Source organism: Lithobates pipiens, unplaced genomic scaffold, assembly GCF_037356315.1.
Source record: "Lithobates pipiens isolate NorthernLeopardFrog02 unplaced genomic scaffold, aLitPip1_a1.2 Scaffold_27, whole genome shotgun sequence".
Classification (NCBI taxonomy): domain Eukaryota; kingdom Metazoa; phylum Chordata; class Amphibia; order Anura; family Ranidae; genus Lithobates; species Lithobates pipiens.
In genome coordinates, this window is record NW_027507788.1 from 144529870 (window position 1) to 144556865 (window position 26996).

The window sequence follows — 26996 nt, forward strand, 5'->3', positions numbered from 1 at the left end:
CCCAAAGACTGCAGGCAGTAGGGGCGGGGGGGGGGGACTTCTGCTTCCAATTACCTAGGGGGTCGGAGGGGAAGTGGCAGCTGCTACTTGTCAAAAATGGGTACCCCCCTTAAAGCGGAACCTGCCCTTTTGGTTGGAGCTCAACTTAAAGCTTATGACCCTCACCTAAATAATAAAAAAGAGCCGCTATCCCGGTCATGTCAAGGATGTAGATGAAATCTCCTCCTTGGCCAGTAATAGCTGTAAATACACAGCCAGGGTGTCTAGTCTTTCCAAAATAATATAAAACCATTCCTTGTTAGAAAACAAACCTGCATCTCTCTGTAGTCCAGTAAAATGTAAAGAGATGCCGGTACACACAAACTATTTGAGAAATGATCTTGGCCTGTAATCCAGTACATTTGTGAGATAATTAAGGGACTGAAAGTCAAGTGTTTCAGATTAAGTGTTTTTTTTTCTCTTTAATTATACGGGTAGAAGCTTGTTCTGAGGTCAGTAAAGCGCACTGCTGTAAAATCTATTGCAGATGCCTGTGGCAGTGGAGAAAATCCAGTAAAGAGATAAGTGGGTAACGCAGCGCATGTTTATTGTTGCTAACAGATGAGATGGAGCGGCAATGATTCCTGGCTTGTGAACACAGAAGTCTCTACATTCCTGTCCACAATGCATCCCTCATACACAAAGGCTTGTTCCCATAGTAACTAATTATCACTATAGTACTGGGGGTTCAGCTCTTACCTTGAAGAGGAGTGAGAGCTGGTTTGCCACGTGTGCCTGTTGGATACCCTGTATTGGGGAGTCTAGACAGCTTCACACTGCAAGAAACTTAGATCAAGTCATTAAACCTTTATAATTCACATTGGGTTAAAGAGCTAGCAACAAACATATTATCCCTGTAAATATGTATACTGTCCTCCATAGAGGTCATACTATTTATAGATTCATTTTCTATGACCCAACTACATCTTCCTCCAGATATCAGTGAAGGGTAAATGCTGGGAACTCTGTTGTAAGTGGGGATTCTGTTGACTCTGATGTTTAGAAGAAGCTGAGGACTCTGATGTAAAGGGATTCACTGATGGGGACTCTAATGTAAGGGGGAACAGATATAAGGGAAGACTCTGGGATCTTTGATTGTAACAATGGACTCTGATGCACGGGTGGACACGTAAGGGGGACCCTGATGTGGGGGGGGGGGGGGGGAACTCTGAGGGTTCTGAATATGGAGGGGACTCTGGATGCTGATGTAAGGGGGAACACTGAGGACTCTGATGTAAGGGGGACTCTGAGGGTTCTGCATTAGAAGGGGACTCTGTGGACGCTGAGGTAAGGGGGAACGCTGGGGACTCTGTGGGTTCTGCATTAGAAGGGGACTCTGTGGACACCGATGTAAGGGGGAACACTGGGGACTCTGATGTAAGGGGGGCTGTGATGTAAGGAAGACTGCTGGGGGGCTCTGATGTAAGGGTGGACATGGCAAACCCCGATATAAGAGGGAATGCTGGGGATTCTTTTGTAAAGGGGGACTCTAATGTAAGGGAAGGGATGCTAATGTAAAGCCGCGGACTGTCTGGCCTACTTAGTCCGCCAAAACACATTTCACCGGACAGTCCGCTCGCGTGTGGGCTTCAGCGGACTTTTTCAGCGTGCAGTCTGGCGGACTAAGTATTTCGGAATGTTGGAAATACTGTCCGCTGGACTCGCATTTCGGCGGACAATCCGCCCGTGTGTGTGCCAGTCCGCCGTACTTTTGAAATGAGCAGACTTTTCCTGCCCGGAGAAAAGTCCGCTCATTTCGAGCGGGTATCCAGGTAGTTGGAGACGTCGCTGGCCCCGCCGCCTGGTATGGACTTAAAGGGGAACCCCAACGCCGAAAAAAATCGGCGTGGGGGTCCCCCCCAAGTCCACAACAGACCCTTGTCCGAGCACGCTACCCGGCTGGCCAGGAAAGGGGGGGAGCGAGCCGTACCAGGCCGCGTGCCCTCAACATGGGGGGGTGCCGCGCGGCCCCCCCACCCCAAAGCACCTTGTCCCCATGTTGATGACCATGTTGATGACAACCAACGGCCAGGGTTGTCGGGGTCTGCGGGCGGGGGGCTTATCGGAATCCGGGAGCCCCCTTTAATAAGGGGGCCCCCGGATACCGGCCCCCCACCCTATGTACCCCTACCCATTCACCTGTAAAATAAAGTACAAAAAAAAACACAACACACAAGATAAAATAATTTATTGCACAGCTCCGGGGGTCTTCCAGGGTCTTCTCGCCGGACTCCTCCGCTATCTTCTTGTAGCTCTTTTGCTAGCGGAGGAGTCCGGCTTTCTCCATGGGTTGATGTCACATGGGGACTATGACATCGTAAGGGGGCGGGGTCACCATGTGACCAACCCATGTGACATAAAGCCATGTGACACCGCCCCATTGTCCCTATATAAGTGGCAGCGGAGCGCGTCCCTGGCATTCCGGCCGGAGAGAGCGTCGAGGCAACATCTCCTGGAGAAGAAGAAGAAGAAGAAGAAGAACGGAAGGCGGCGGCGACGGCGGCGACAGAAGACCGGGCCACCGCCTGTAAAAGAGCTATAAGAAGGCGCGGTGGCCCGGCAGAAGAACCGAAGAGGGGGACAAGACCCCCGAAGTCGGGAGAAGAGGCTGGCGGCGAGGAAGAAAGCCGGACTCCTCCGCTAGCAAAAGAGCTACAAGAAGATAGCGGAGGAATCCGGCGAGAAGACCCCGGAAGACCCCCGGAGCTGTGCAATAAATTATTTTATCTTGTGTGTTGTGTTTTTTTTTTGTACTTTATTTTACAGGTGAATGGGTAGGGGTACATTGTACCCCATACTCATTCACATAGGGTGGGGGGCCGGTATCCGGGGGCCCCCTTATTAAAGGGGGCTCCCGGATTCCGATAAGCCCCCCGCCCGCAGACCCCGACAACCAACGGCCAGGGTTGTCGGGAAGAGGCCCTTGTCCTCATCAACATGGGGACAAGGTGCTTTGGGGTGGGGGGGCCGCGCGGTCCCCCCTTCCCCAAGGCACCCCCCCATGTTGAGGGCACGCGGCCTGGTACGGCTCAGGAGGGGGGGGCGCTCGCTCGCCCCCCTTTCCTGGCCGGCCGGGTAGCCTGCTCGGAAAAGGGTCTGTTGTGGACTTGGGGGGGACCCCCACGCCGATTTTTTTCGGCGTTGGGGTTCCCCTTTAAGTCCATACCAGGCGGCGGGGTCAGCGACGTCTCCTTCGCGGGCCCCGCCTACCTGGAGATGCGCTCGAAATGAGCGGACTTTCCTCCGCGTGTGTGGGCGAGTCCGTTCATTTCAAAAGTAGGGCGGTTAGTATGGCGGACTTAGTCCGCTCAAAAAGTGCCATGTGTGGGCAAGTCCGTTCATTCGAAACTATGACGGACTGTCCGTCGGATTGTCTGACGGACTAAGTTGGCCAGACAGTCCGCCACGTGTGTACGCGGCTTTAGAGGCGATACTGGTGTAAGGGAGGAGTGATGGAGGATCTGATTTAAAGGGGGGGGCTTACTCTGATGTAAGACCCCTTTCATACCACACCGCCCATAGCGTCGGCGGTAAAACGCTGCTACTTTTAGCGGCGTTTTACCGCCGGATTTGCGGCGCATTTCGGCCGCTAGCGGGGCACTTTTACCTCCCACTAGCGGCCAAGAAAGGGTTAAAACCTCCAGCAATACACCACAATAGCGGCGTTTTGCCGGTGGTATTACAGCGCTGCCCCATTGATTTCAATGGGGAGCAGCGGTGGAGGAGCGGTAAACACACCTCTCCTTCACCGCTCCAAAGAAGCTGCTGGCAGGACCGCTTCAGTGTGAAAGCCTTCGGGCTTTCACACTACAGACAATGTTGCAGCTTTTTTAGGACGGATTGCAGGCGCTATTTCTAACGCTATAGCACCTGCAAAACGCCTTGGTGTGAAAGGGGTCTAAAGGGAGAGGCCTAGAAGGTCTTTTTTCAGGCATTTCTGTTTATGGATGACAGTGATCTCTCCCTATCTCCTGGTTGTTTCTGTGCATTGTCACCTTGTCAGATGAGCTTCTGAATGAGACTAAAAGTGTCAGTTTTTAAATGGATATCATGCAGGCATTGTCCACTGTTCTGACCATGGGGAAGCCTTCCCTTAAAAATTATGTCATGCAGCCTTTGTCGCAGTGCATACATGCAAACGTAAATTTAATACAAAGAGGCTGCAGTGAGATGCAACGGGACAAAAAAAAAGGGAAAACATTTAATTAAAAAAAAATAAAAACATTTTTATGATACGCAGTGCTTTAACAAACTAAACTTCGTTCAGATTACATCTACAGTGCCTTGAAAAAGTATTCATACCCCTTTTTGAAATTTTTTGTCATGTTGCATCTAAAAACGTAAATGTATTTTATTGTGATTTTATGTGATAGACCAGTGATGGCGAACCTTGGCACTCCAGATGTTTTGGAACTACATTTCCCATGATGCTCAACAACACTGCAGAGTGCATGAGCATCATGGGAAATGTAGTTCCAAAACATCTGGGGTGCCAAGGTTCGCCATCACTGTGATAGACCAACACAAAGTGGCACATAATTGTGAAGTGGAAGGAAAATTATAAATGGTTTTCAACATTGCTTACAAATAAATATGAAAAGTGTGTATTTTTATTCAGCCCCCTTTACTCTGATACCCCTAACTAAAATGTAGTGGGACCAATTGCCTTCAGAAGTCACCTACTTAGTAAATAGTCCCCCTGTCTGTAATTTAATCTCTGTATAAATACAGTGGTTCTAGGAAGCCCTCCGAGGTTTGTTAGAGAACCTTAGTGGACAAACAGCATCATGAAGCCCAAGGAACACATCAGCCAGGTCAGAAGACAAAGTTGTGGAGAAGTTTAAAGCAGGGTTAGGTTATAAAAAAAAAAAAAAAAAAAAATCCCAAGCTTTGAACATCTTACAGAACACTATTCAATCAATCATCAGAAAATGGAAAGAGTATTGCACAACTGCAAACCTACCAAGACATGGCCGTCCACCTAAACTGACAGGCCGGGCAAGGAGAGCATTAATCAGAGAAGCAGCCAAGAGGCCCATGGTAACTCTGGAGGAGCTGCAGAGATCCACAGCTCAGGTGGGAGAATCTGTCCACAGGACAACTATTAGTTGTGCACTCCACAAATCTGGCCTTTACGGAAAAGAGTGGAAAGAAGAAACCCATTGTTGAAAGAAAGCCGTAAGAAGTTCCAATTGCAGTTTTAGAAGCCATGTGGGGGACACGGTGAACATGTGGAAGAAGTTGCTCTGCTCACGAGACCAAAATTTAACTGTTTGGCCTAAAAGCAAAACGCTTTATGTGGCTAAAAACTAACACTGCACGTTGCCCTGAACACATCATCCCCACCGTCAAACAAGATGGTGGCAGCATCATGTTGTGGGGATACTTTTCTTCAGCAGGGACAGGGAAGCTGGTCAGAGTTGATTGGAAGATGGATGGAGCCAAATACAGGGCTATCTTAGAAGAAAACCTGTTGGAGTCTGCAAAAGACTTGGGACTGGGGCGGAGGTTCACCTTCCAGCAGGACAACTACACTAAACATACAGCCAGAGCATTCCATTGTAATGTTTTAGATCAAAGCATATTCATGTGTTAGAATGGCCCAGTCAAAGTCCAGACTTATATCCAATTGAGAATCTGTGGCAAGACTTTACAATTGTTGTTCACATTGTTCTCCATCCAATATGAGTGTCACGATCTGGAGTCAGGCTCAGAGACCAATAGCTATAGCAGCAGAGCAGATATTCACACAGGTCACCCTGGCTGATGGCACGGGTTCACCTGAGGTGCGGGGTCTAAGCACTAACCGGTATTCACCAGAGCTCCCAAAGGTGGAGATGGGCTTGGCTGCGTGTTAGTGCCAGGTCGCGGTCCTCAGGATAGCCCCACCAGGAGGTGAGCAAGCCGGGGGTCTGGTAGCAGATATAGCAGGTAGAGATCAAGCAGAAGCGTAGTTGAGAAACAAGCCAAAAGTCGGTAACCAATAGTTGCAGGTTGGGATTCAGCAGAAGCGTAGTCCAGGAGCAAGCCAAATGTCGGTAACGAAAGGTAGCAAGGATAAGGTCGGCAGCAGGAGAGATAGAAGCAAGATATTGGCTGGTAAAGGCACAATATTCTGGCAAGGAGGAAGTGCAGAGACATGGCTTATATAGGAAGTTCATGGGAGGAGCAAAGGGTTCAAGGTTCAAGGCAAACAAGATTCAAGACATGATCACTAAAGGAATTGTCCAAGGAGCTGTCCAAGGAGCTGTCCAAGGAGCTGTCCAAGGAGCTGTCCAAGGAGCTGTCCAAGGAGCTGTCCAGCATTCCAGGTGGCTCAGCAAGCAGAGTCACTGCCAGACACACCAGAGGTCCCAGGTTCAAGCCCAGGTCCTAACAATGAGAGAGCTTGAGCTATTTTGCAAAGAATGGGCAAAAATGTCACTTTCTAGGTGTGCAAAGCTGGTAGAGACTTAACCAAAAAGACTTGCAGCTGTAATTGCAGCTAAAGATGGTTTATATAAAGTATTGGCTTGGGGGGGGCTGAATACAAATGCATGCCACACTTTTCACATATTTATCTGTAAAAGATTTTGAAAACCATTTATTGTTTTCCTTCCACTTCACAATTTATGTGTCGCTTTGTGTTGGTCTATCACATAAAATCCCAATAAAATACATTTACATTTCTGGTTGCAACATGACAAAATGTTGAAATATGAATACTTTTTCAAGACACTGCACTTTAGTACTAGTAAATACTATAATGTATGCTGTTACTTATTTTAATACAGTGTAAGACTTATGTTTGCAGCTCTTACCTGCCAGAAATTACTTTTCATATGCCTTGTACACACGGTCCGACATTCCGACAACAAAATCCATCATTTTTTTTTCCCGACGGATTTTGTGCCTAACTTGTCTTGCATACACATGGTCGGACAAAGTTTTCGGAAAATCCGATCATTCTTAACGAGGTGACGTACAACACGTACGTCAGGACTATAAACGGGCCAGTAGCCAATAGCTGTGGTCTCTTAATTTATTCTAAGCATGCGTGGCACTTTTTCTGTCGGAATTCTCTACACAGGATTGGAATTTAAACAGCTTTTGTTGTCGGAACATTTAAGATCCTGCTCTCAAACTTTGTGTGTCGGAAATTCCAAAGGAAAAAGTCCAATGGAGCCTACACACGATCAGATTTTCCGACAACTCGATCCAATTGCACATTTTCTGACCATGTGTACAAGGCATTACACTGCACACTTACCTTGTGCTCTATATACAGAGTCAGTTCCCTCAAAAGTGTCATTTCAGTTTAAGACTGAATCACGGACTAAATCACATGGATTCCTGCACCATTTCCTCTTCTAATCCCAGGTCCCTCTATTCAATCCCTCCTCTTGGCCTAAAGCTGGGTAGTCCAGTTTTTTTTTTTTTTTTTTGATACATTTTATAAAATGGAAAAAAATTGCATCCAGTGGGAACAAATCTGTTCAGCTGGGCAGTTAGAGCTGTATCTGTTGGAGTACGCTCCAACTCATGATATTAGAAATATATAGTACATTCAACCAGGGTGAACTTGATTTGAATCACTAGTAAAAAGGCTTGATTTAAATCAACTTGATTTAAATCAGATTTTTTAAAGAGCAACTGTCATCTGTGTCCCATAGCGTCTCTTACTGTGACCCGCTGTTGACTCACAGACCGTCCGAATCACTTTAATTGGATGGCTAGTGATGCGGCAGAGACACAACAAGGTGAGGGACGTGGCAGCAGCAGGTGAGTGGATGCCCACTAACGGGCTCTGCTATGATGGATCTGAAATGACAGATGCTCTTTAAATGTAAGGACTTGTTCTTGATGGTAGTTAGAATCTTTAATATTTGCAAACAAATGGGTGTTATCTATTTAGAATAATAAGCTGTCAGCTTAGTAAAACAGCGATATCAGAACTGATTTATTCAGTTTGTAGTGTACATAGATTTTTAAAACAATGGGATAAAGGAATATTCCTGAACTTTGTTTTATCTCACGGTTACTGTGACATTGTGTGGATGCATCAATGCAGTGCATGTTATCTTAGCTTGCAGAACTTGGGTTCATTGAATGCGTTTACCAAAAATATAAATATTGCAGACTATACAGCCTCATGCCACCCACACAAGTAACCTCCATTTCATGCTGAATAAAAGTAATTACCGTATTCATCAGCATATAACACGCACTTTTTTCCCCTTAAAATCAGGAGAAATCGTGGGTGCGTGTTATACACCGCCCCCCCCCCCCCCCCGATTGCGAGCTCTTCTGCCTTTTCTGGCGGTCTCGGCAGCTTTCAGCTATTTTTGGCCTCTCTCGGCTATTTTCGGCGAAAGCAGCCGAAAATAGCCAAGTGCGGCCGAAAATGGCCAAGAACGGCCGAGCGCTACCTAGCGCCGCCGAGATACACAGGACATCCGCTCTGTATCTCGGCGGCACCATTTTTAAACGGAAAGCCTGCAAAAGAAACTGACAAGGCTGCAAATGACTGGGAAGGCTGCAAATGACATGCAAGGCTGCAATGGAAGGCTGCTAATGACACTGACAAGGCTGTATTGATGGGCATTTAAATGTAAGTTTTTTTTTTTTCCTTAAACTTCCCTCCTAAAAGTTTTTTTTCTTTAAAATTCCCTCCTAAACTTGGGGTGCGCGTTATACGCCGATAAATACTGTATCTTAAACAGAAAACTATTTTTAGATTCGATTTTTACTCCAAAAGCATTTTATTAAAATAAATTTTGATAAAAATCAAAAATTAGATTTAAATTAAAAAAACGGATTTAAATCAAACAAATTTGATTTAAATAAAATAAAACCGACTTTTATTTTATTTTAGTAAAAAATACATAAAAAATCATAGATTTTTATCAACCCTGCATTCAACACATTGTATCCACCAGAAATACATTTTTTGGGCGGAGTCACCATTTATACATGGGCCTATCAATCTGTCATGTGTTCATCTGTTGTTTTAAATATTATTTAACAAGTTTCCTATTTTTTGTACGTTTTTTTTTTTTTTTTGCACTCAGTGTTCTAAAGGCCATCCGTGTAAGTAATGACTTCCATGCACGGTATAATGCACTATCCCGCACGTATGTGTACCGACTAGTCACCGGATATGGGCACCAAAATTTACCAGTGTTCGAGAGGAATATGTGCTGGGCTGCAAGTAAGAGGTAAGACCAGCAATAAATTATCAGTATGGTCCTGAAAGACAATGAACACAGCTAACCCAGAGGATCCAAAAATCATTTTCCACATGTCATTTTTCCATTGCCTATTGAAATTTGATTGCTTGTTATTTAAAGCAACACTGTCACTTGTATACGAAAGTTCAGCCTGTGGAATCCTTCGAAAAAAGAAGCTGCATACTTACTGTCCTGCAAGCAGTGAGCCAAATCTTTACATTGTTCCAGAGTTTCTGGTGATGTTGCCACTTGACCCTGCTGGAGTTTGTTTCTGATAGCATGTTCCGTGCTGGGCACTGTAGTTTCTTTCACCATCTGCTACGTCACTGCTGTGCATTGTAGTGATGTAGCGGCTGGCAAGACTTACCACAGTGCCCAGTGGGGGACACATTATCAGACATGTAAACATGTCAGATAGCAGCAATGTCAGTAACTGTGGAAGAAAATTAAGATTTGCCTTGTCAGAAAGATAAATATGTTGTTTCCTCTGCATGATGCTACAGGATAGAATTTTTTTTTTTTTTTTTTTGCTGAACTCCAGGAAACTTAAAAATTCTCCCTGCTAGATTGACTACTTGTTTAGATGTAGAGGGGGAGCTGAGGATTGGGTAAGTAAAATGCCTTTACTCTCCCCTATTCCAAACAAGAAGTTAACCCTTGTGCAAGCACAACACCCCCTCATTTTGGATAGTAGTAAGAAAAGGTTATGACCCCTGTAATTTTTCTGTTTTTTGTTTTTCTGCTGTCTTTGTCCCATTGGAGAGAGATCCCTTCACTTCCTGTCCCATATTTAAAACTGGAAGTGAGAGGAAATTCCTCCAATGTGAGAAAAATAATGGTTGTTACCAAAATTAAGTGTCCCAATTGGAAAAAATGCCCTCAATTCCTGTTCTGGTGACAGCCCAAAATTTTGGATTCTCTTACGCTTTCATTTTTGGTGATCACAGTAAACAGGACAAATAGAGAGTGTTCATTTCCATAACAGGGGCACAGACAGTAATAATCACCTGGCAGGTGTTCTAACCCCTCTCCACCCTATCCAACACATAGGCTTTGTGCATATTACCATTACTCTTGCAGCTGAATCCCAGGCACCAATGAAACCAGTCACTGAGCTCCCACCCCTAGTTAGCAAACACTGCCACTATGCTATATCAGAAAGGTATCCCAGTTTCTCACGTTCTGCTTAATCTTCTATAGCCAGATGGCACCATACAAGGTCATTGGGAGTGTATTTCCTGGGGCATTTTCTGTTACTTTTGCTCTGTCTGATCCCTTTTTTGCCAATCGTATCAAAATGGAACTCCAGGGCTTCAACATTTGCACATTGTGGCAGACATCAGTGCTGCAATGGCCATGATGTCTCTGGTTGCTTCATTGTTGCTACAGACATCCCCCATTTAAGACGCTACATAGTCCCAAATGACATGCATTTGATAAGAGAAGAACCTTTATTCAAGAAATGTAGGGGAACATATCCGCAGCATGCCCTTTCACTGCTATACCTGCTTCTTTAGGAGTAACAGGATCTTATTAAACATCTAGATTTCAGCAGAACATAAATTACAACATACACTTAAATTACTACGTACTAACAAATCATTATGTAGACAGATGTAAAAATACAAGTACAATCTTGAGGCTGGCCTGCTGAGGTTTATTTAAGTCCAGAGAACAGGCACCTAGATAGGGGGTCTGTTCACAGGGGCCAAATTCTTCCCCAGGGGTTGACATGGGAGTCAGTAGTTACAGGAGGGCACTTGATGCTATGGATAACTATGCCAGTGATCTACAGAGTAGTATAAAAGAATAATAAAAACACATTAAGGCAAAGCACCATAACCAAAGAGGGTACCTACCCTGAAAACATATAAGGTAGAAATTCCCAAGGTAGCCACTTAAGAAGGATATTTTCCCACAGGGCCTAAAAGACCATAAAATGTTTGAGTAGAATGAATCCAAATATCCTCTGCGCACGCGCGGTTGAGAGATCGGGTCCGGAGACGTCACACGCCACTTAAGTGGAGATAATCATTTCATAAAGAAGGGTATTTTCCTACAGGGCCTAAAAGACCCCAAAATGGTTATGGATACAGTGAAGCTAAATGTCATGCCCTGGTAGAGTCTGTAAAGAAGTTAGAGTATGTAAACCCAACATTTCATGTTCATGATATATGCCTTCTGTAACATGTACTTATATGATAAAGTATACTGTTCTCTTTGTATTGCTTCCTTTGTGTAAAATCCCTGGTGTTCCTGCCAGACCCTCTGCTTTCCTATGCTTTCCTAATACAAACTGACTACACTAGGCAGGAGAGCACACTGTGGTCAGTTCTCTAGCTATGCTGGGAACACAGTCTGCCCTCTTCCAATGATCAGATTTCTGCTTACAGCCCTCCCCCCCCCACACACAGCCATTCACTGAGAAGTTCAGTGTGCTGCTGTTTCTTATCCCCCAGCTCTCTGTTCTCAGCTACATAAGGAGCTTAGAGGATATGTGATCGCTTATAAAAGAGGGGAAATTTTTTTTATTTATAATGTTTTTGCCGTTAATTTCTATTTTAAACTCTATGGGTTGTTTTACACGGTGAGGGTTTACATATACTTTAAACATAAGGCTTTACACTAATGTGCAGTAATATCAAGGTTTGATGTAGTAAATATTCCCCAAGAAGAGCCTAGATACTAAAAAGTCCAATGAAAAGCTCACAGCATTCAATGTACAACATTGTTAAGATGTCGCCTTACTAACATCATCTCTGGCAATATGATAAGCAAATGATAGGCTTTCTTAAATGCCTTCAGCCCAGCACTCTCACATGCTGGAAAAAGCCATTTATGTCACCAGGCCCGTTCTCTCAACTGTGCATATGCAGAGGACATTATCTTCATTTTAACCATAACCATTTTGGGGTCTTTTAGACCCTATGGTAAAATACCCTTTATAAGTGGCTATCTTGAGAATTTTTATCTTCTTTGTTTTAAGGGTTGGTACACACTCTTTGGTAATAGTGCTTTGCATAAGAATAAAATATCTAACATGGCCTTAAGTTTTTATTATTATTTTATTCTACTCTGTAGATTACTGACATAGTTAGCCACAGCATAAACCCTAATGTGCTCTCTGGTACCTATTGGCTTTCACGTCTGGTCCGGGGGGAGAATTTGGCCCCTGTGATTGGACCCTCTATTTAGGTGTTCTCTGGACTTTGCTTAGCCCTCTACAGGCCATCATTGAGATTGCACTGGTATTTTCATATCTGTCTACATCATTTTTTATTTGTCAGTTTGCAGTTATTTATCTGTATGTTGTTATGTATGTTCTGCTCCATTCTAGATGTTTAATAAATTCCTATTCCATCTGAAGAAGCAGCTGTAGCTGCGAAACATGTAGAGTGCCGGAATACTACCTGCTCATTTGTTTTTTCAAGTTCAGTTCTGCAATAAAAGGGCTATTTGACATCTGTAACATTTTGGTTAGTTTACAGTATGGTACATGACTGGTTTTCTAAATGCTAATAGGACCTCTTCTCAGTCTCAGGTTCACGTTCTTTATCAATGTCACTTTTTTCCGTAGTAGCCTTGACATAGAGAAGATTCATGAAGCTGCTCAGATTCTGCTTGGAACTCATGATTTCAGTGCCTTCAGATCCATAAACTCTGAGACTCCTTTCAAATCGCCTATCAAGACATTAGAGCAGGCAGATTTTACTGCTTCTTCAAGCCTCCTTCCATTTGACAGCCAGAACAGGTAAGGCAACTTATTGGTTCTTAAAAAAAACACAGGAAGTTTCCCCAGGGTTTTTTTTAGCAGCAGAGAATTTATATAAAAATGGTTGATGTAAAAAAAAAATTATTTATTTAACAGACAATAATAATAATTTCAAATGAACAATGATAAATCATCCATATAGGTAGTGTGACACAAAAACAAACATGGAACATCACTCATAGCAAAAATCACTCTATGTACAAGCATAGTTTGCCAATTGTATTTGTAACATATGTATCCACATGAAAAACCCCGATGCATTTTAACCCTTGCGATTTCCCGTCTCTTCAGGGGGATTTATATTCTAGGAAAATGTATAAATATCTAATTAAAGACTTTGGACAATATAAAAAATATATATAGGTATAACATTTCAAATTGAGCAAAATGATATCTCCATACATATAGAGGTATAGTTACCAATGGGTGGATGAAGACATGAGGATGTATCGCACCAACCAGCATTGCAGGATTGTAGCTGTCCAGTGATCCTATTGCTGTCGGATGTCCCCCCTGCGTCCCCTGGGTGGGTGCATAGTCCACCGAGCTTGCAGGGGGCCACGTTCTGGCACCCAGAGAGGAGGATGGGGTGGTAAAACACGTGCAGATGGACATGCAAAAACTTTTTGTAAGTCGTCATTAAATAATGTTGAAGGGAGTATATAGAAGTGCTTGGCAGCTGTAGGCTTATTGTTACTTGATCATTAATGGATTCATATTATAGAAAAATTTATTAAATTAGTTATACATAACATGGCCTAGTTTATTCGTTGGTTGAATTGATTATAAGAGGGATTAGCTAACAGTGAAAAGAAAGTGACTGAGGGGTGGGGTGTGGTGATGTGATCATGTCCAAACAGTGACCTCTATTGAATCTAGTACAGAACTACAAAAAGCTATTGTAATGGTGACAATATAGTATTCCACAGTAACAGGTGGAGGCTGCTGTATGAGTATAGGTGCTTTATCCACTTGACCTCCACAAGGTTTTACCCCCTTCGTGACCAGGGCGTTTTTTTCTCTGCGGCACTGTGCAAATGTAACTGGCAATTGCTCGGTCATGCAACACTATACACAAATGAAATTCATTTTTTTTTCCCACACAAATAGAGCTTTCTTTTGGTGGTATTTAAACATTACTGTTTTTTTTTTTTTTTCATTTTTTGCTATATAATATAAAATTCCAAGGATTTTGAAAAAAAAGTTTTTCTAAGTTGCCGTTAGAACATTTTGCAAATAAATAATCTTTCTTCATGAATTTAGGCCAAAATGTAGTCTGCTGCATTTGTTTGGTGAAAAATAACTTAAATCAGTGTATATTATTTTGTCTGCTTGAAAGTTAAAAAGTTAAAAGTTATAGTCTTCAAACTTTGGTATATATATTTGAAAATTGATCAGGCCTGATGTACTGACAGACTGTCTCATTTCTTGAGGCTTTAAAATACCAGGACAGTTTAAAGCAACCAGGTCTGGTGGACACAACGGATCACAGTACTGTACAACAGATCTCAGACAGTACAACATACCTCCAAGCCCATGACCAAGTTCTCTTGGCATTAACAGGTGTTTTGACTTGCCCGTATATTCTATATCTTGGAGCAAAGTACAGGACGCAGACAACTTATTCATACACCATGGGTTATTGGCTTGTGCCTTCAGGTGATTGGGCACTAGCAAGCTTTTGAGGACATCTCCCCTATAAACCAACTCTACTGCATGAGTCCTCCGTTTTTATACTGTACTCCAAGATATTCAATTTACAGGTAAGTCCATTCCTCTTATCTCAATCGTACAGTACAGAACACAAACAACGTATTCATATACCATGTTACGTCCCAAAGCAATAAATATAAGGATAGCCAACAACTAAGCAACGGAACTGCGCCAACTGGCCCAATAACATGGGTAAAAAAATACCCAAGTACAGAGTGGTGGTGCAAGAAACTTTCTGCTGAAACCAGCACCATTAGAAGGAAGGAGATGTAGAGATGTACATTCCCCCTGCCCCCCAAGAGTGAGGGAGCCCCTTCATTGTGAAGAAGACTTTGGAGAGGGCTTGGTGGCCTTTTGGGGCAGGCCTTGGGCCTTTAAAGATTTTGAAGTTGAAGCCTGGGAGGAACGTGAAGGTGCTCTGCATTTAGAGTAGGTAGGAACACCTAAAGAGGAATTAGTCAAGTGCCTTATTAAATAGGCATCTTCCTTTAAAAACGCATACACATGAGGTATCTTTTGCAGAGAAGTTCAGCTGTCCAAGCTTTTAGCCAGAAAATCCTGTGCATATGAACAGAGATAACAGCCATTCTGGAAGTTTGTGTCATGACCTGTTATAGGGTATTTACACACAAAAGGGGAGCAAATGGAAGAAACTGTATTTACTCTACAATTGCGCGATCCTGAAAGATTGGTCATGTTGGTGGTTCATTGTCCTGCTCTAGCTTGATGTGGTTGGGCATACTGAATTGAAGCCAGAGCTGGTTTCAGGGCTGTGCTTGTCAGGGTGAAGAGAGCTTTTAGGAGATTCTCAAATTTTCTGTCCACAAGGATATGCCATTTTTTGTAAATTCTTTCTCAACTGTTGTTCATTAAAAACTTTGGGGGGGTTAAAATCCTTTCCAGAGTCTCCCAATCGTCATAGACTGCCCATTCTGTCTGTTCGTGAACAGGTAATAATTTGAAAGGCTTTGAAGGACTGTTTGTTGCCCATAGGTACGTGGGAAGATGGAGGCGAGTCTACCTGTACAAGACTCATACCTCGTATACACAATCGGACTTTCCGCCAACAAAACCGTGAATTTTGTCCGAAGGGTGTTGGCTCAAACTTGTCTTGCATACACACGGCACACAAATGTTGGCCAACAATTACGGATGCACTAGACGTACTACGTGGTTTTTCAGCTCTTTAGCGCCACCCTTTGAGCTCCTTCTGCTAATTTCATGTTCGTAGAAGTTTGGCGAGTGTTGATTTGCACTTTTCTTTCATAGTTTTTCATTTAGCGCTTTTCAGTTTGTTTCTGAACGGCCGTTCGTCAACCGCACATGTTGCAGAATAGGAGGAGATAACGTTATTTATTATTCGCCTTGGACTTATTGCTTTGACTTCGTTGAATAATGATTTGACTTGGTATATTTTCTATATTTTTGGATGCATAGAATGCACTTTCTGGTTAAGCTCTATTGGCAGATAGCATGTCTAAATTTATTTTTATTTTTAATGCACAATAAAAAAATTGTGGAGAATAATACTTTGCTATGTATTTTACTTCAAATGACAGTTTGGGAGTAGGCAGTTAGATTTTAAAAAATACAATGTAAAATTGACAAGGGACACCAACATAGTTGTATCTTTGTTCTTAAAAACTACAGGATAATAGTGTTGTGGTAACTCGAACAAATAATAATAAAACAGAAAAACAAAAAACATAATATTATTCTTGATATCACTAGAAAATTAAAGCCTTTGAAAAATTGTTTGCAATAACTCCATCAGTATCCCCAGAAAAGCAGCTTCATTATTATCCCATTAAAGAAGAAGAGAATTGTGTGCTGCATTTGGATTTCATAATTTGCCATGCCATGAATGTTAATGCTCCATTACAAACGCTAGTTTACAAGACCGACCGCTTCTGGCTCATCTTTGCTTCCAAGCCTGCGTGTTTGTACTTTGGACTTTTGTCCGACGGACTTGTGTACACACGATCGGAAAATCCGACAACACTTTTGTTGGCAGAAAATTTGAAGACATGCTAGGCAACATTTGTTGGTGGAAAGTCCGACAACAATTGTCCGATGGAGCATACACACAGTCGGATTTTCAGCCAACAGCCTGACATCCAACATTTCCCGTTAGAAAATCTGATTGTGTGTACGGAGCTTGAGGCTTTTGTGTACAGAGGCAATAAGCTTTTCAACATTAGCAAGCATGTTGTGGGAAGCTTCTTTTTAAATATGGTGACAGTACGGGGGAGGAGAAATTTACAGCTTTCTCCAACACTGCTTTCATGTCCTCTTCATTTCCCTCTGACTCTGCATCATCTAGGACCAGCATATCAGGGTCTAACGCCAGTTCAGAAACAGGAGTAGTGAAAGAGGTGTGTGTTTTTAAACTCTGGACAGAAATGGTTGCATTAAAGCGGGAGTCCGCGTTTTTTTTTTTAAATGACAGCAGCTACAAATACTGCAGCTGCTGACTTTTAAAATAGTGACACTTACCTGTCCAGCGCGCCCGCGATGTCGGCACCCGAAGCCGATCTCTCGATTGTCTCTCGGGTGCTGCCGCCGCCATCTTGGGTATGGGAATCAGGAAGTGGAGCCTTTCGGCTTCATTTCCCGGGTCCCTGCTGCGCATGCGCGAGTCGCGCTGCGCAATAAGGATGGACCCGCTGCCTCTGGGATCTGTGTGTTTCCCAGCAGGCAGCGGGGGACTTACGCCCCTTTCCGCAGAGAGCTATCCCGGAAGTGGGTGCAGATACCTGTACTGTACAGGTACCTGCACCCCCCTCCCCCCTGAAAGGTGCCAATTGTGGCGCCGGAGGGGGGGAGGAATCCAATGAGCGGAAGGTACTCTTTAGGGTGGACCTCCGCTTTAAGGCCGTAATCTTTCAGAAAATTTTGCATTTGTCAAATGGGCCATTTGTTGCATGCCTGAGATAGTGTTCAGTGGGCCTTTGGCAGAGCGAATGTTTGTCTGCTGCTCAGAATTGGATCCTTTTTTTGCCTGGTTTGCACCATAGCTACAAGTGAGAGTACTCCCCTGTGGGGTATTCGCTGAGTACAGTGTGGGAGATAGGGTAAGCATGTCCTGTAGGAGTACATGGTAAACCAGGTGTAGACCATTCTGCAATTAATTCTTGTGGCAAATGGGAGAGAAGAAGTGAGTACCTTCTTATAAGGGCTCTAGACAGGAGTGCCATTAAAGAGAGTGACTAGCTATGTTATGTGAAATCTGGTCATCAACCTGCAACTGAGCTCTGAGTGGTTTGGTTTAAGTGCCAAGTTTGAAAAGTTTTCACTGTAAGGTGAATACATTCCACACAAAACCCCATTATACACAGTGAATGTCAAAGATACATTACCTGTTCAGAATGCTGCACTATATCTAAAGTCCAGGCGCCACCTCTTATGGTGGGCATACCTCTGAAGAAGTCTTCAGGATTGAGTTCCATTGTGATGGACCATGGCCCTGTATAGCACCCAGCGGCTAATTCAGAGTGTTACACCAAGTGCCAAGATGAGTGCCCAATGAAGGATCCAATGCCTAAACAAACATTACCAGCTGTCCCCAGCGTGCTTTCAAAAGTTTGCCAGTGTCCAGTCACCTGAAGGTATGAGATAACAACTCATGGTGTAGGTGTATGAATAAGTTGACTATGTCCTGTTTTGTACGATTTAAGACAAAGTGATGCTCCCAGTTCTCAAAGTGGGGGGACATTTATTTGCATTTGCTACCACCTGTTGCGAAAGTATTTCAGACGCATGTGTGATGAACATGTAGTGGTCAAGGGTTACAAATTTATATATCAAACACTACCTCCACCCTGCTTCATGTTGTTAAGCCTGCTAACATCCCTGCAGAGAGTAGCAGATCTCCATGCAGCCCTGCCAAAACTTTGTTCTGGAAGGTTTTGGGCTTTCTACTCAAACCTGTTCACTCGGCCAAAGCAAATGGAGGTAGCCACCCCATTCTGGATCTGAAGGCCTTCAATTTCTACATTTGACTGCAAAAATTCTGCCTGGAATCTATCTGGTCAGTCATTGCCTCTCCTCCATCCAGGGGACCTATTGACGGTGTACATCAAGCATACCCACTTGCACAACCTTATCTTTCCTATACATTAACGCAACATTCGATTTGCAGAGGGCTTACAACACTACCAGGTGATTGCTCTCTTTTTGTGGCCCGTCCAAAGCACCTAGAGTCTTCAGCTTGCTAGCCCATGTGCTTGCTGTGCTAAATTCAGTGGGACAGCTCCATAGTGGGATACTTTGAGAACCTGCTTCTGAGAAAACAGTCGGCTCAGACAGGGTCCATGAAACTGTGCAGATTCTATTGCTGGGTGGATTAGACAGCATATCAGTAAAGCCTATAGGCTTAAGCACAAGGTTCTATCTTTTCCTGTCAAGGCGTACTCTACAAGGTCTATGACTGCTTCTTAGACTTTTTAGCGCTTGTGTCTCAGATTTGCAAGGCTGCCTTCTGGCTTTCTGTTCATAATTTGTACTAGGCAGATGTTTGGGCATCATCTGATTCCAGCTGCATATGTAAGGTCCTTATGGTAGGTTGTTGAACTACAAGTTACCCCAGTGTTACACTGTTGTTTGGTGTGCTTATTAGCTTCATTTTCTGTGTTGTCCAGATTGCTTTTGGACATCCAGATTGTCTTCATGTCGCCTGTAATTCTTAATAAACAATTGGGAAAGGATTTTTGTACAAATTTTTTTTCATGGAGTTTGTTAGGGGACACTTGTTCCGCTAATACACTCTTTCACATATAAGGCATGTTGGAAGTGGGAGTGGTTTTTTTTTGTTTTTTTTGTCCATTTCTCCTGAAGGAGGCAGTATAACCCACTTGTCTCTGATTTTTTTTATTTTTTTTATTTTTACTTTTTACTTTTGTGTAGAGTGAAGAGCCACTGTCATTAAGAAAGGTAATAGAAATCCCAAATGTTAGGGTTGTCCCCAGGACAAGAGATGGGGGGGACATTTTCTAATGGGAGCATCTTTCCCTGGGACAACTGTCTAATAGGGGAATTCTTCTAACTTCCTGTTGGTTTTCTGGGATGAGGAGTGAAGATAAATTTCCCCATTGATACCCAGACAACAGCAAAATAACCTGGCAGTAGTTTTAATCCTTTCCTACTCTATCCAAAACTAAAAATAGTTTTGGCTATAGATGCTCTTTAATATATTGTGTGTAAATTCCTCTGTAAGCTAAGCACAAGAATGATTTGCAAAATATCTGTTTTCTGGCAGAGGGGGTGCAGTTACTCATACCTTATATGCCTGCATGGATATCAGTGATGTGGTTACAAGCTGCGGTATTATCGATCACCTTCAACATGACTGACAGAGATGCATTGCAATTCTTAAGCGTAGTCCACATTATGATTGAAATTAAACACTCTTTTAAGACTGCCTCCATACTTTTGAGTAGTCCTTTTCCTCTTAGACAGACGTTGACTGAAGTTTAGTTTGCAGAGTAGATTTGTTGCTTCTTGGGTCTAGTCATAAAGATGCTCAAATCAGTTAATCCTACATTGCTGAGTCAACGTGTTTTATTCATATTATTTGACCATATAATATTAAAGCTGATACGCCCTCTATGTCATTTCCTTTTTCCTGACCAACACCCACAGATGGAATTAGGTTTATTATAACATTATTATAAAAACTTTTACAGAAAGGGTTTATTAATTATGGAGGCTGTGGCCAAAATGACGACTCTGTCATTTTCCATAACGGTAAATGTCCCCCAACACTGGGCAGGACAGAAACTAGCCCTGTGCCAATACCACAACAAAAAGCTGGGAATTTTGCTGTTAAAATAGTTTCCTCTTTGGAAAAGACCGAACACATGGGCTGAATATCGGACTGCATCGGCCAGTTCAATAGAAACCAGTTGACTATTGGCCCATGTGTACGGCAGCTGGTCCAACAAAAGTCGGTCGTTTGGCTGGCTTCTGTCAATGGAGCATGGCCAAAAAAGGCTAGTGTCTGTTATTGAATTGGGGGGGGCATACCACTGTCAGAACACAATAGCTCAGCGGGGTAGATCAGTGTGTTAACATCGCATAGTTAGTACATCGTCTCCTCTCAAGCTCTTCAGTTTTTTTCCATTCAGCCCACTGGGTTGAACGAAAAAAAGGTAAAAAACAAATAGTGTGTACCAGGCTATAGACATGGACACTAGAAATGTTCCAAGTGATTATCTTGTGAATCTGATCTGGTCACCTCCTTGCTTAAAACTGAATTCCACCTTCAGCCTTGCACGTTTGTACAGACTGCTCACCTGAACTAAAATGACTTGCTCTGATTTCACTGCATTCTGTGAGCTTCTCGCAGTGTGCATTACAAGCCGCAGAAAATCGGATAGAGCCCACCTCATTGCCTGACCTGGGGTCATCTAGCCCTTTATTCCCCAGCTTGACTGTCCTTGGCCCCACCTCTCTTTTATTGGATTAAAGTTCTCTCAATCATGGAGACATGTGAGCATTACATGACTATAGGTAACCCTATTAAAAGATTTCCCTTTTAATCCTGTTCTGGTAGCAATTAAGAAGGTTAGATTTACACTGCCTTTCATTTCTGATGACATTGGTGATCAGGACAATTAGAGTGCATGAATCTCCCTATAAAAACCTGACAAGGGTTCTAACCACTTTATCCAAATCTAAAGAAAACGTTTTGGCTTTAGTTCTATCTAAAATGTTGTAGCACATGGGCATTGGGCATAGCTGTAGCACACCTGTATTCCCATGTAAACCCTTGATGCAACACTGGTAATAATTTCTGTACATATTGGATGTCCATGCTCTTTTTTTCAGCTAGGAACAAGTTAAAATAAATTTCTAGGGCGGGACCCTTTTTTCCCATGAATGAAGTGGAACATCTGCAGCAAATAATCAACTTTCCCTCGGATTCTTTGTGCAAGCATCACCATGCAGAGGACTCCACCCGTCATTGTAAAAACACAAATTTTTCTAGACTCTATTATTGGTCGGTCAAATGTGTTGGATCTGAAGCCAAAACCAAAACTTTCTGTAACTTTATCCACTGCTCAGCGTATACATTCCCAGCTCACTGACCTCGTCTTACAATGCATTGCTCTGTTATCAGCCACATTCAGACCACTTTACAACTTGTCATGATTTAACATATCATAAACAGGCCGCCAGACGTCTACACCAAAATCCTTTATAGGAATGTTTATGCAACTTTGTGTTTTTGTAAATTAAAGTAAGCCTCGTGATCTAATCACACACCAGGGAATATCTGACAATGCAAAGAATTTGCTGAGATTTAGATAAATCTGTCAAATGTTCTGTTTCCAGTCTGCCTAAAGCTGAACTTCAGTAATTTTTTCATCTTTCCATCTATTAAATCTTCTGCCCTTGTTGTTTTAACTTTGGATAGTAAATTTTTTTTTCCTGCCAGTAAATACCTTATACAGCTCGCTTCCTGTTTCTTGTCTGGTAAAAAGCCTAGGCTTTTGACATTATGCACAGCTCTCTCTCTAATTCTTGTGAGAGTTTGCCAAGAAGGGAGGGGGTGAGTCATAAGAGGGCCAATGAGAGTTGCAGAGCTGAAGGTGTGTGTCTGTGGAAATCCAGCAAGTGAACAGGCAGTAGCTTCAGCTGCCCACAGTTAAAATGATTGCAACCAAACTCAGTGGAGGGAGATTTCTGCAGCATATTTGAAGTACAGAATCACAGTATATATAAAATACTATGCAAAGTGGTTGGAGGGAAGCTTCAGAATGGCAAAGATGTTTTTATTACATATGTGAGCAGACTGCAGTTCTTCTTTAAAAGGGACTGCATTAAAACAATAAGCTATTGAAATCACTACATATACTTAGATGAAATGAATATTCCCGCTCTGCCTAAGCTCTGATAAATTATGGTGCTTGGTTGCGACAAGCACCGTTCGGGTCAAATACTACCCAGCAGGAAATATAATACAAAAATAAATATATGGTGCTGCGCTCCAAGTGATAGAAACCAAATAAAGTGCTCAGTGATTCACTTAGCACTTTATATGAATCACTGAGCACTTTATTTGTTTTCTATTACTTGGAGCACAGCACCATATATTGATTTTTTTTTTTTTTTTTACTACATATACCTAGTTAACATGTTTACTTGCAGCGTTCAGGTATCACACACGCTGTAACTAAAATCAGATATTTCCACATATATTTGGTGGCTTTATGACAACACCAATAATACATAAAGCAGGCAGACATGGTCAAGAGGTTGAGTTGTTTGTCCAATCAAAAAATACCCAAGGCAATCTATTTTGGATTACTCGTTGGTACCAGATGTGGCATCAGCATTAGAAGCTGCTGATCTGTAATTTTCATTCTTCCTAGACTCCTAGGCAAATATGCCTTGTAAATGAGGAAGGTCAGACGACAATGTCCATACTTGTTAAAGATCACAGGAAGTCCATTGGCTCTTGCTGCTGTCAATCAAATCCAGCGGCACGGGAGCAAGCCCGCAGGGGTGCCCCCAGGGTACCCGATGAAGGGACCTGGAGCTCCACCGGGGCACCTCAGATGAGGGGGGTCGGGTCTGCTCTGAGCAAAACTTGAAAAATAAAAACAAGGAAAACCTAGCATGAATTGTTTGGGCTGCAGTAGGACATGAGCGAGAAGGTGTTAAAGGGGTTGTAAACCCTTGTTTTTTTTTTTTTAACAAACATATCATACTTACCTCCACTGTGCAGTTCGTTTTGCACAGAGTGGCCCCGATCCTCATCTTCGGGGGTCCCTCAGTGGCGTTCGTGGCTCCTCTCCGCATCAGTAAACCCCCTAGGAGAAGAGCTCTCCCTGGCGGTTACCCTGCGGCTGCTCTCCCGCGTCCAGCATTTGCATCCATAGACAAAGAATGCCGGACTCTGCCCTGCCCCATGCGTTTTTGGATTTGTTGACAGCAGCAGGAGCCAATAGCTGCACTTTAATGCTTTAGGAACTGAGTGATGCAATCTGGTATTCAAGGACTAGAAGCCCTGTAGAAGGTTCCTGATTAAATATGGTACCTGATACCTGATAAAATATGTTCTTTTAAAGGATTTGAACAGTTATGAACGCAAAAATAATCCCATCTTGTACTGGATGTATTTACCTAATAAAGAGGTCACAAATTCATAATGCATAGGTATTTTGTTGTGTGCATGGGAGGCTGAAACTAAAGGGGAAATGTAAACTTTATATACTTCCCATGTTTCTCTTTTAAATCAACTGTACAATGAATAAACTGAGTGCAGGCTTTTTTTGGAGGTTGCCCCATTCCTAGTAAGTGGTTGAGAGGTAATTGTCGCCGGGACTGGAAGTAAGATGGAATATAAACTTTTACATTGTCATTAAAACAGAAATAAATAGGAAATGTTCCAGTGGGGACACGTGTTCCAGTGAAAGCTGCGGAAGATAGTGTTTACCTCACTTTGGAGAGGTTTCCTCTCACTTCCTGTTGTGTGTACTGGACAGAAAATGTAATAAAATCTCTTGAATGAGACACATAGTACAACAAAACTGACAAGCTTTCACCATTCCTTCCCTCTATACAAAATTAGAAAAATATATATATTTACAGTGCCTTGAAAAAGTGTTCACTTCCCTTGAAATTTTCCCCATTTTGTCATGTTACAACCAAAAACGTAAATGTATTTTATTGGGATTTTATGTGATGAACTAACACAAAGTGGCACATAATTGTGAAGTGGAAGGAAAATGATAAATCATTTTCAATATTTTTACAAATTAATATCTGGAGAGTGCGATGTGCATTTGTATTCAGTCCCCTTTACTCTGATACCTTTAACTAAAATCTAGTGGAACCAATTGCCTTCAGAAATCACCTAATTAGTAAATAGAGTCCACCTGTGTGTAATTTAATATCAGTATAAATACAGCTGTTCTGTGAAGCCCTTTGAGGTTTGTTTGAGAACCTTAGTTAACAAGCAGCATCTTGAAGACCAAGGAACACACCAGACAGGTCTGGGATAAAGTTGTGGATAAGTTTTAAAGCAGGGTTAGACTATAAAAAAAATCTCAAGCTTTGAATATCTCATGGAGCACTGATCAATCCATCATCCAAAAATGAAGAGAGTATGGCACAACTGCAACCTACCAAGACATTGCCGTCAACCTAAATTGACTGGCCTGGCAAGGAGAGCATTAATTGGAGAAGCAGCCAAGAGGCCCATGCTAACTCTGGAGGAGCTGCAGAGATCCACAGCTCAGGTGGGAGAATCTGTCCACAGGATGACTATTAGTCGTGCACTCAAATCTGGCCTTTATTGAAGAGTGGCAAGAAGAAAGCCATTGTTTAAAGAAAACCATAAGAAGTCCAGTTTTTCAAGAAGCCATATGGGGGACACAGCAAACATGTGGAAGAAGGTGCTCTGGTCAGATGAGACCAAAATTTTAGTTTTTGACCTAAAAGCAAAACGCTATGTGTGGCAGAAAACTAAAACTGCACATCACCCTGAACACACCATTCCTACCGTGAAACATGGTGGTGGCAGCATCATGTTGCTGGGATGCTTTTCTTCAGCAGGGACAGGGAATCTGGTCAGAGTTGATGGAAAGATGGATGTAGCTAAATACGGGCAATCTTAGAAGAAAACCTGCAAAAGACTTGAGACTGGGGCGGAGGTTCACCTTCCAGCAGGACAATTACCCTAAACACACAGCCAGAGCTACAATGGAAGGGTTTAGATCAAAGCAAATTCATGTGTTAGAATGCCCCAGTCAAAGTCCAGACCTAAATCCATTTGAGAATCTGTGGCAAGACTTGAAAATTGCTGTTCAGACACTCTCCATCCAATCTGACAGAGCTTGAGCTATTTTGCAAAGAAGAATGGGCAACATTTTCACCCTCCTATTTGTGCAAATCTGGTAGAGAGATCCAATAAAGACTTGCAGCTGTAATTGCAGTGAAAGGTGGTTCTATAAAGTATTGATTTAGGGTGGCTGACTACAAATGCATGCCACACTTTTCAGATATTTGTTAAAAAAATTTTGGGAAAACCATTTATCATTTACCTTCCACTTCACAATTATGTGCCACTATGTGTTGGTCCATCACAGAAAATCCCAATAGAATAAATTTACGTTTTTGGTTGTAACATGACAAAATGTGGAAAATATCAAGGGGTATGAATACTTTTTAAAGGAACTGTGAGTTTGTGTGTGTGTGTGTGTATATATATATATATATATATATATATATATATATATATATATATATATATATATATATATATATATATATATATATATATATATACTGACCGGGTGGTGGTTCCGTTATTCTGACTCATATGACGTCTTCCGTTATAACGAGCCGGCGCGAGCCCAGCGTTCGGTGGTGCGGTGTGTCAGTCTGATGCACCGCACCACTGATTTCGGTAAAGAGTGAACGTGATGAACTGTGTCCAATCACAGCTGATCACGGTGTAAACCGGAAGAGCCGTGTATCAGATTTTGCTCTATCGTGTCTTACAGACTAGAAGAGCACTGATCGGCTGCTCTCCTGATGTAGGGGGGGGTCTGCGCTGATTATCAGAGCCGCCCCCTGAGTATGTCCACATAGGACTACCAGAGATGCTAGCAGGGATGCCCACCACTGATGACCACCAGGTATGCCACCCATGACCACCAGGGATGCCAATATGCCTGCCATTGCCTTTTTATCAGTGATGCCCATCAGTGCCGCCTATGAGTGCCCACGAGTGCTGCGTATCAGTGCCCATGAGTGCCTCATATTAGTGCTACCTCATCAATGCTGTCAGTGTCTAGGCATTCTCACATACAGGGAAGTGCATTGCTATATTTCAGCAGGAATTCCACACCAAAAGTAAATCTTGCGATTTATATTTTTAGATGTTTCCTATGACCTAGTGGATCTTTACTTTTAATGCTCAGTCAGGTCCACATTAACACATATTTACAAGTGTTTGCAGCAAAAACCATGAATATTAAAAACCATTAATATCTATCTTTTATTTTTTTTTGTTCTGGCTTGAGTGCTGGGGAGTTTTTGTAACTGTGCATTTGTAATACAATCAGGAACCTATTAATATCTGGACATTATTGAACTTTGTAATCTGCATATTTATCTCTGACTCAGTCTTTTATTTTGCAGCGATGTCCGGTTTTGGAATGTTACCTTCAAAAGTAATTCATATGTCTATAAACAGGTATAGTTACTTTTTCAATTTTGCATAGGTACGATTTCTCATTAAACCTGGTACA

The 26996-nt window shown here is 42.6% G+C and overlaps 1 protein-coding gene across 2 annotated transcripts in view; it reads left to right on the forward strand.

The window, feature by feature from the left end:
* PUSL1 (pseudouridine synthase like 1) overlaps positions 1-26996 on the forward strand; it is a 127677-nt gene that overhangs the window by 81661 nt on the left and 19020 nt on the right. The window contains exons 4-6 of one of the 2 annotated variants that reach the window (XM_077457606.1): positions 9090-9236; positions 12826-12999; positions 26887-26941. In XM_077457606.1, coding sequence (XP_077313732.1) covers positions 9090-9236; positions 12826-12999; positions 26887-26941 — 376 coding nt within the window. The remainder of the gene's footprint in view (positions 1-9089; positions 9237-12825; positions 13000-26886; positions 26942-26996) is intronic. The other variant, XM_077457607.1, reaches the window with a different exon arrangement.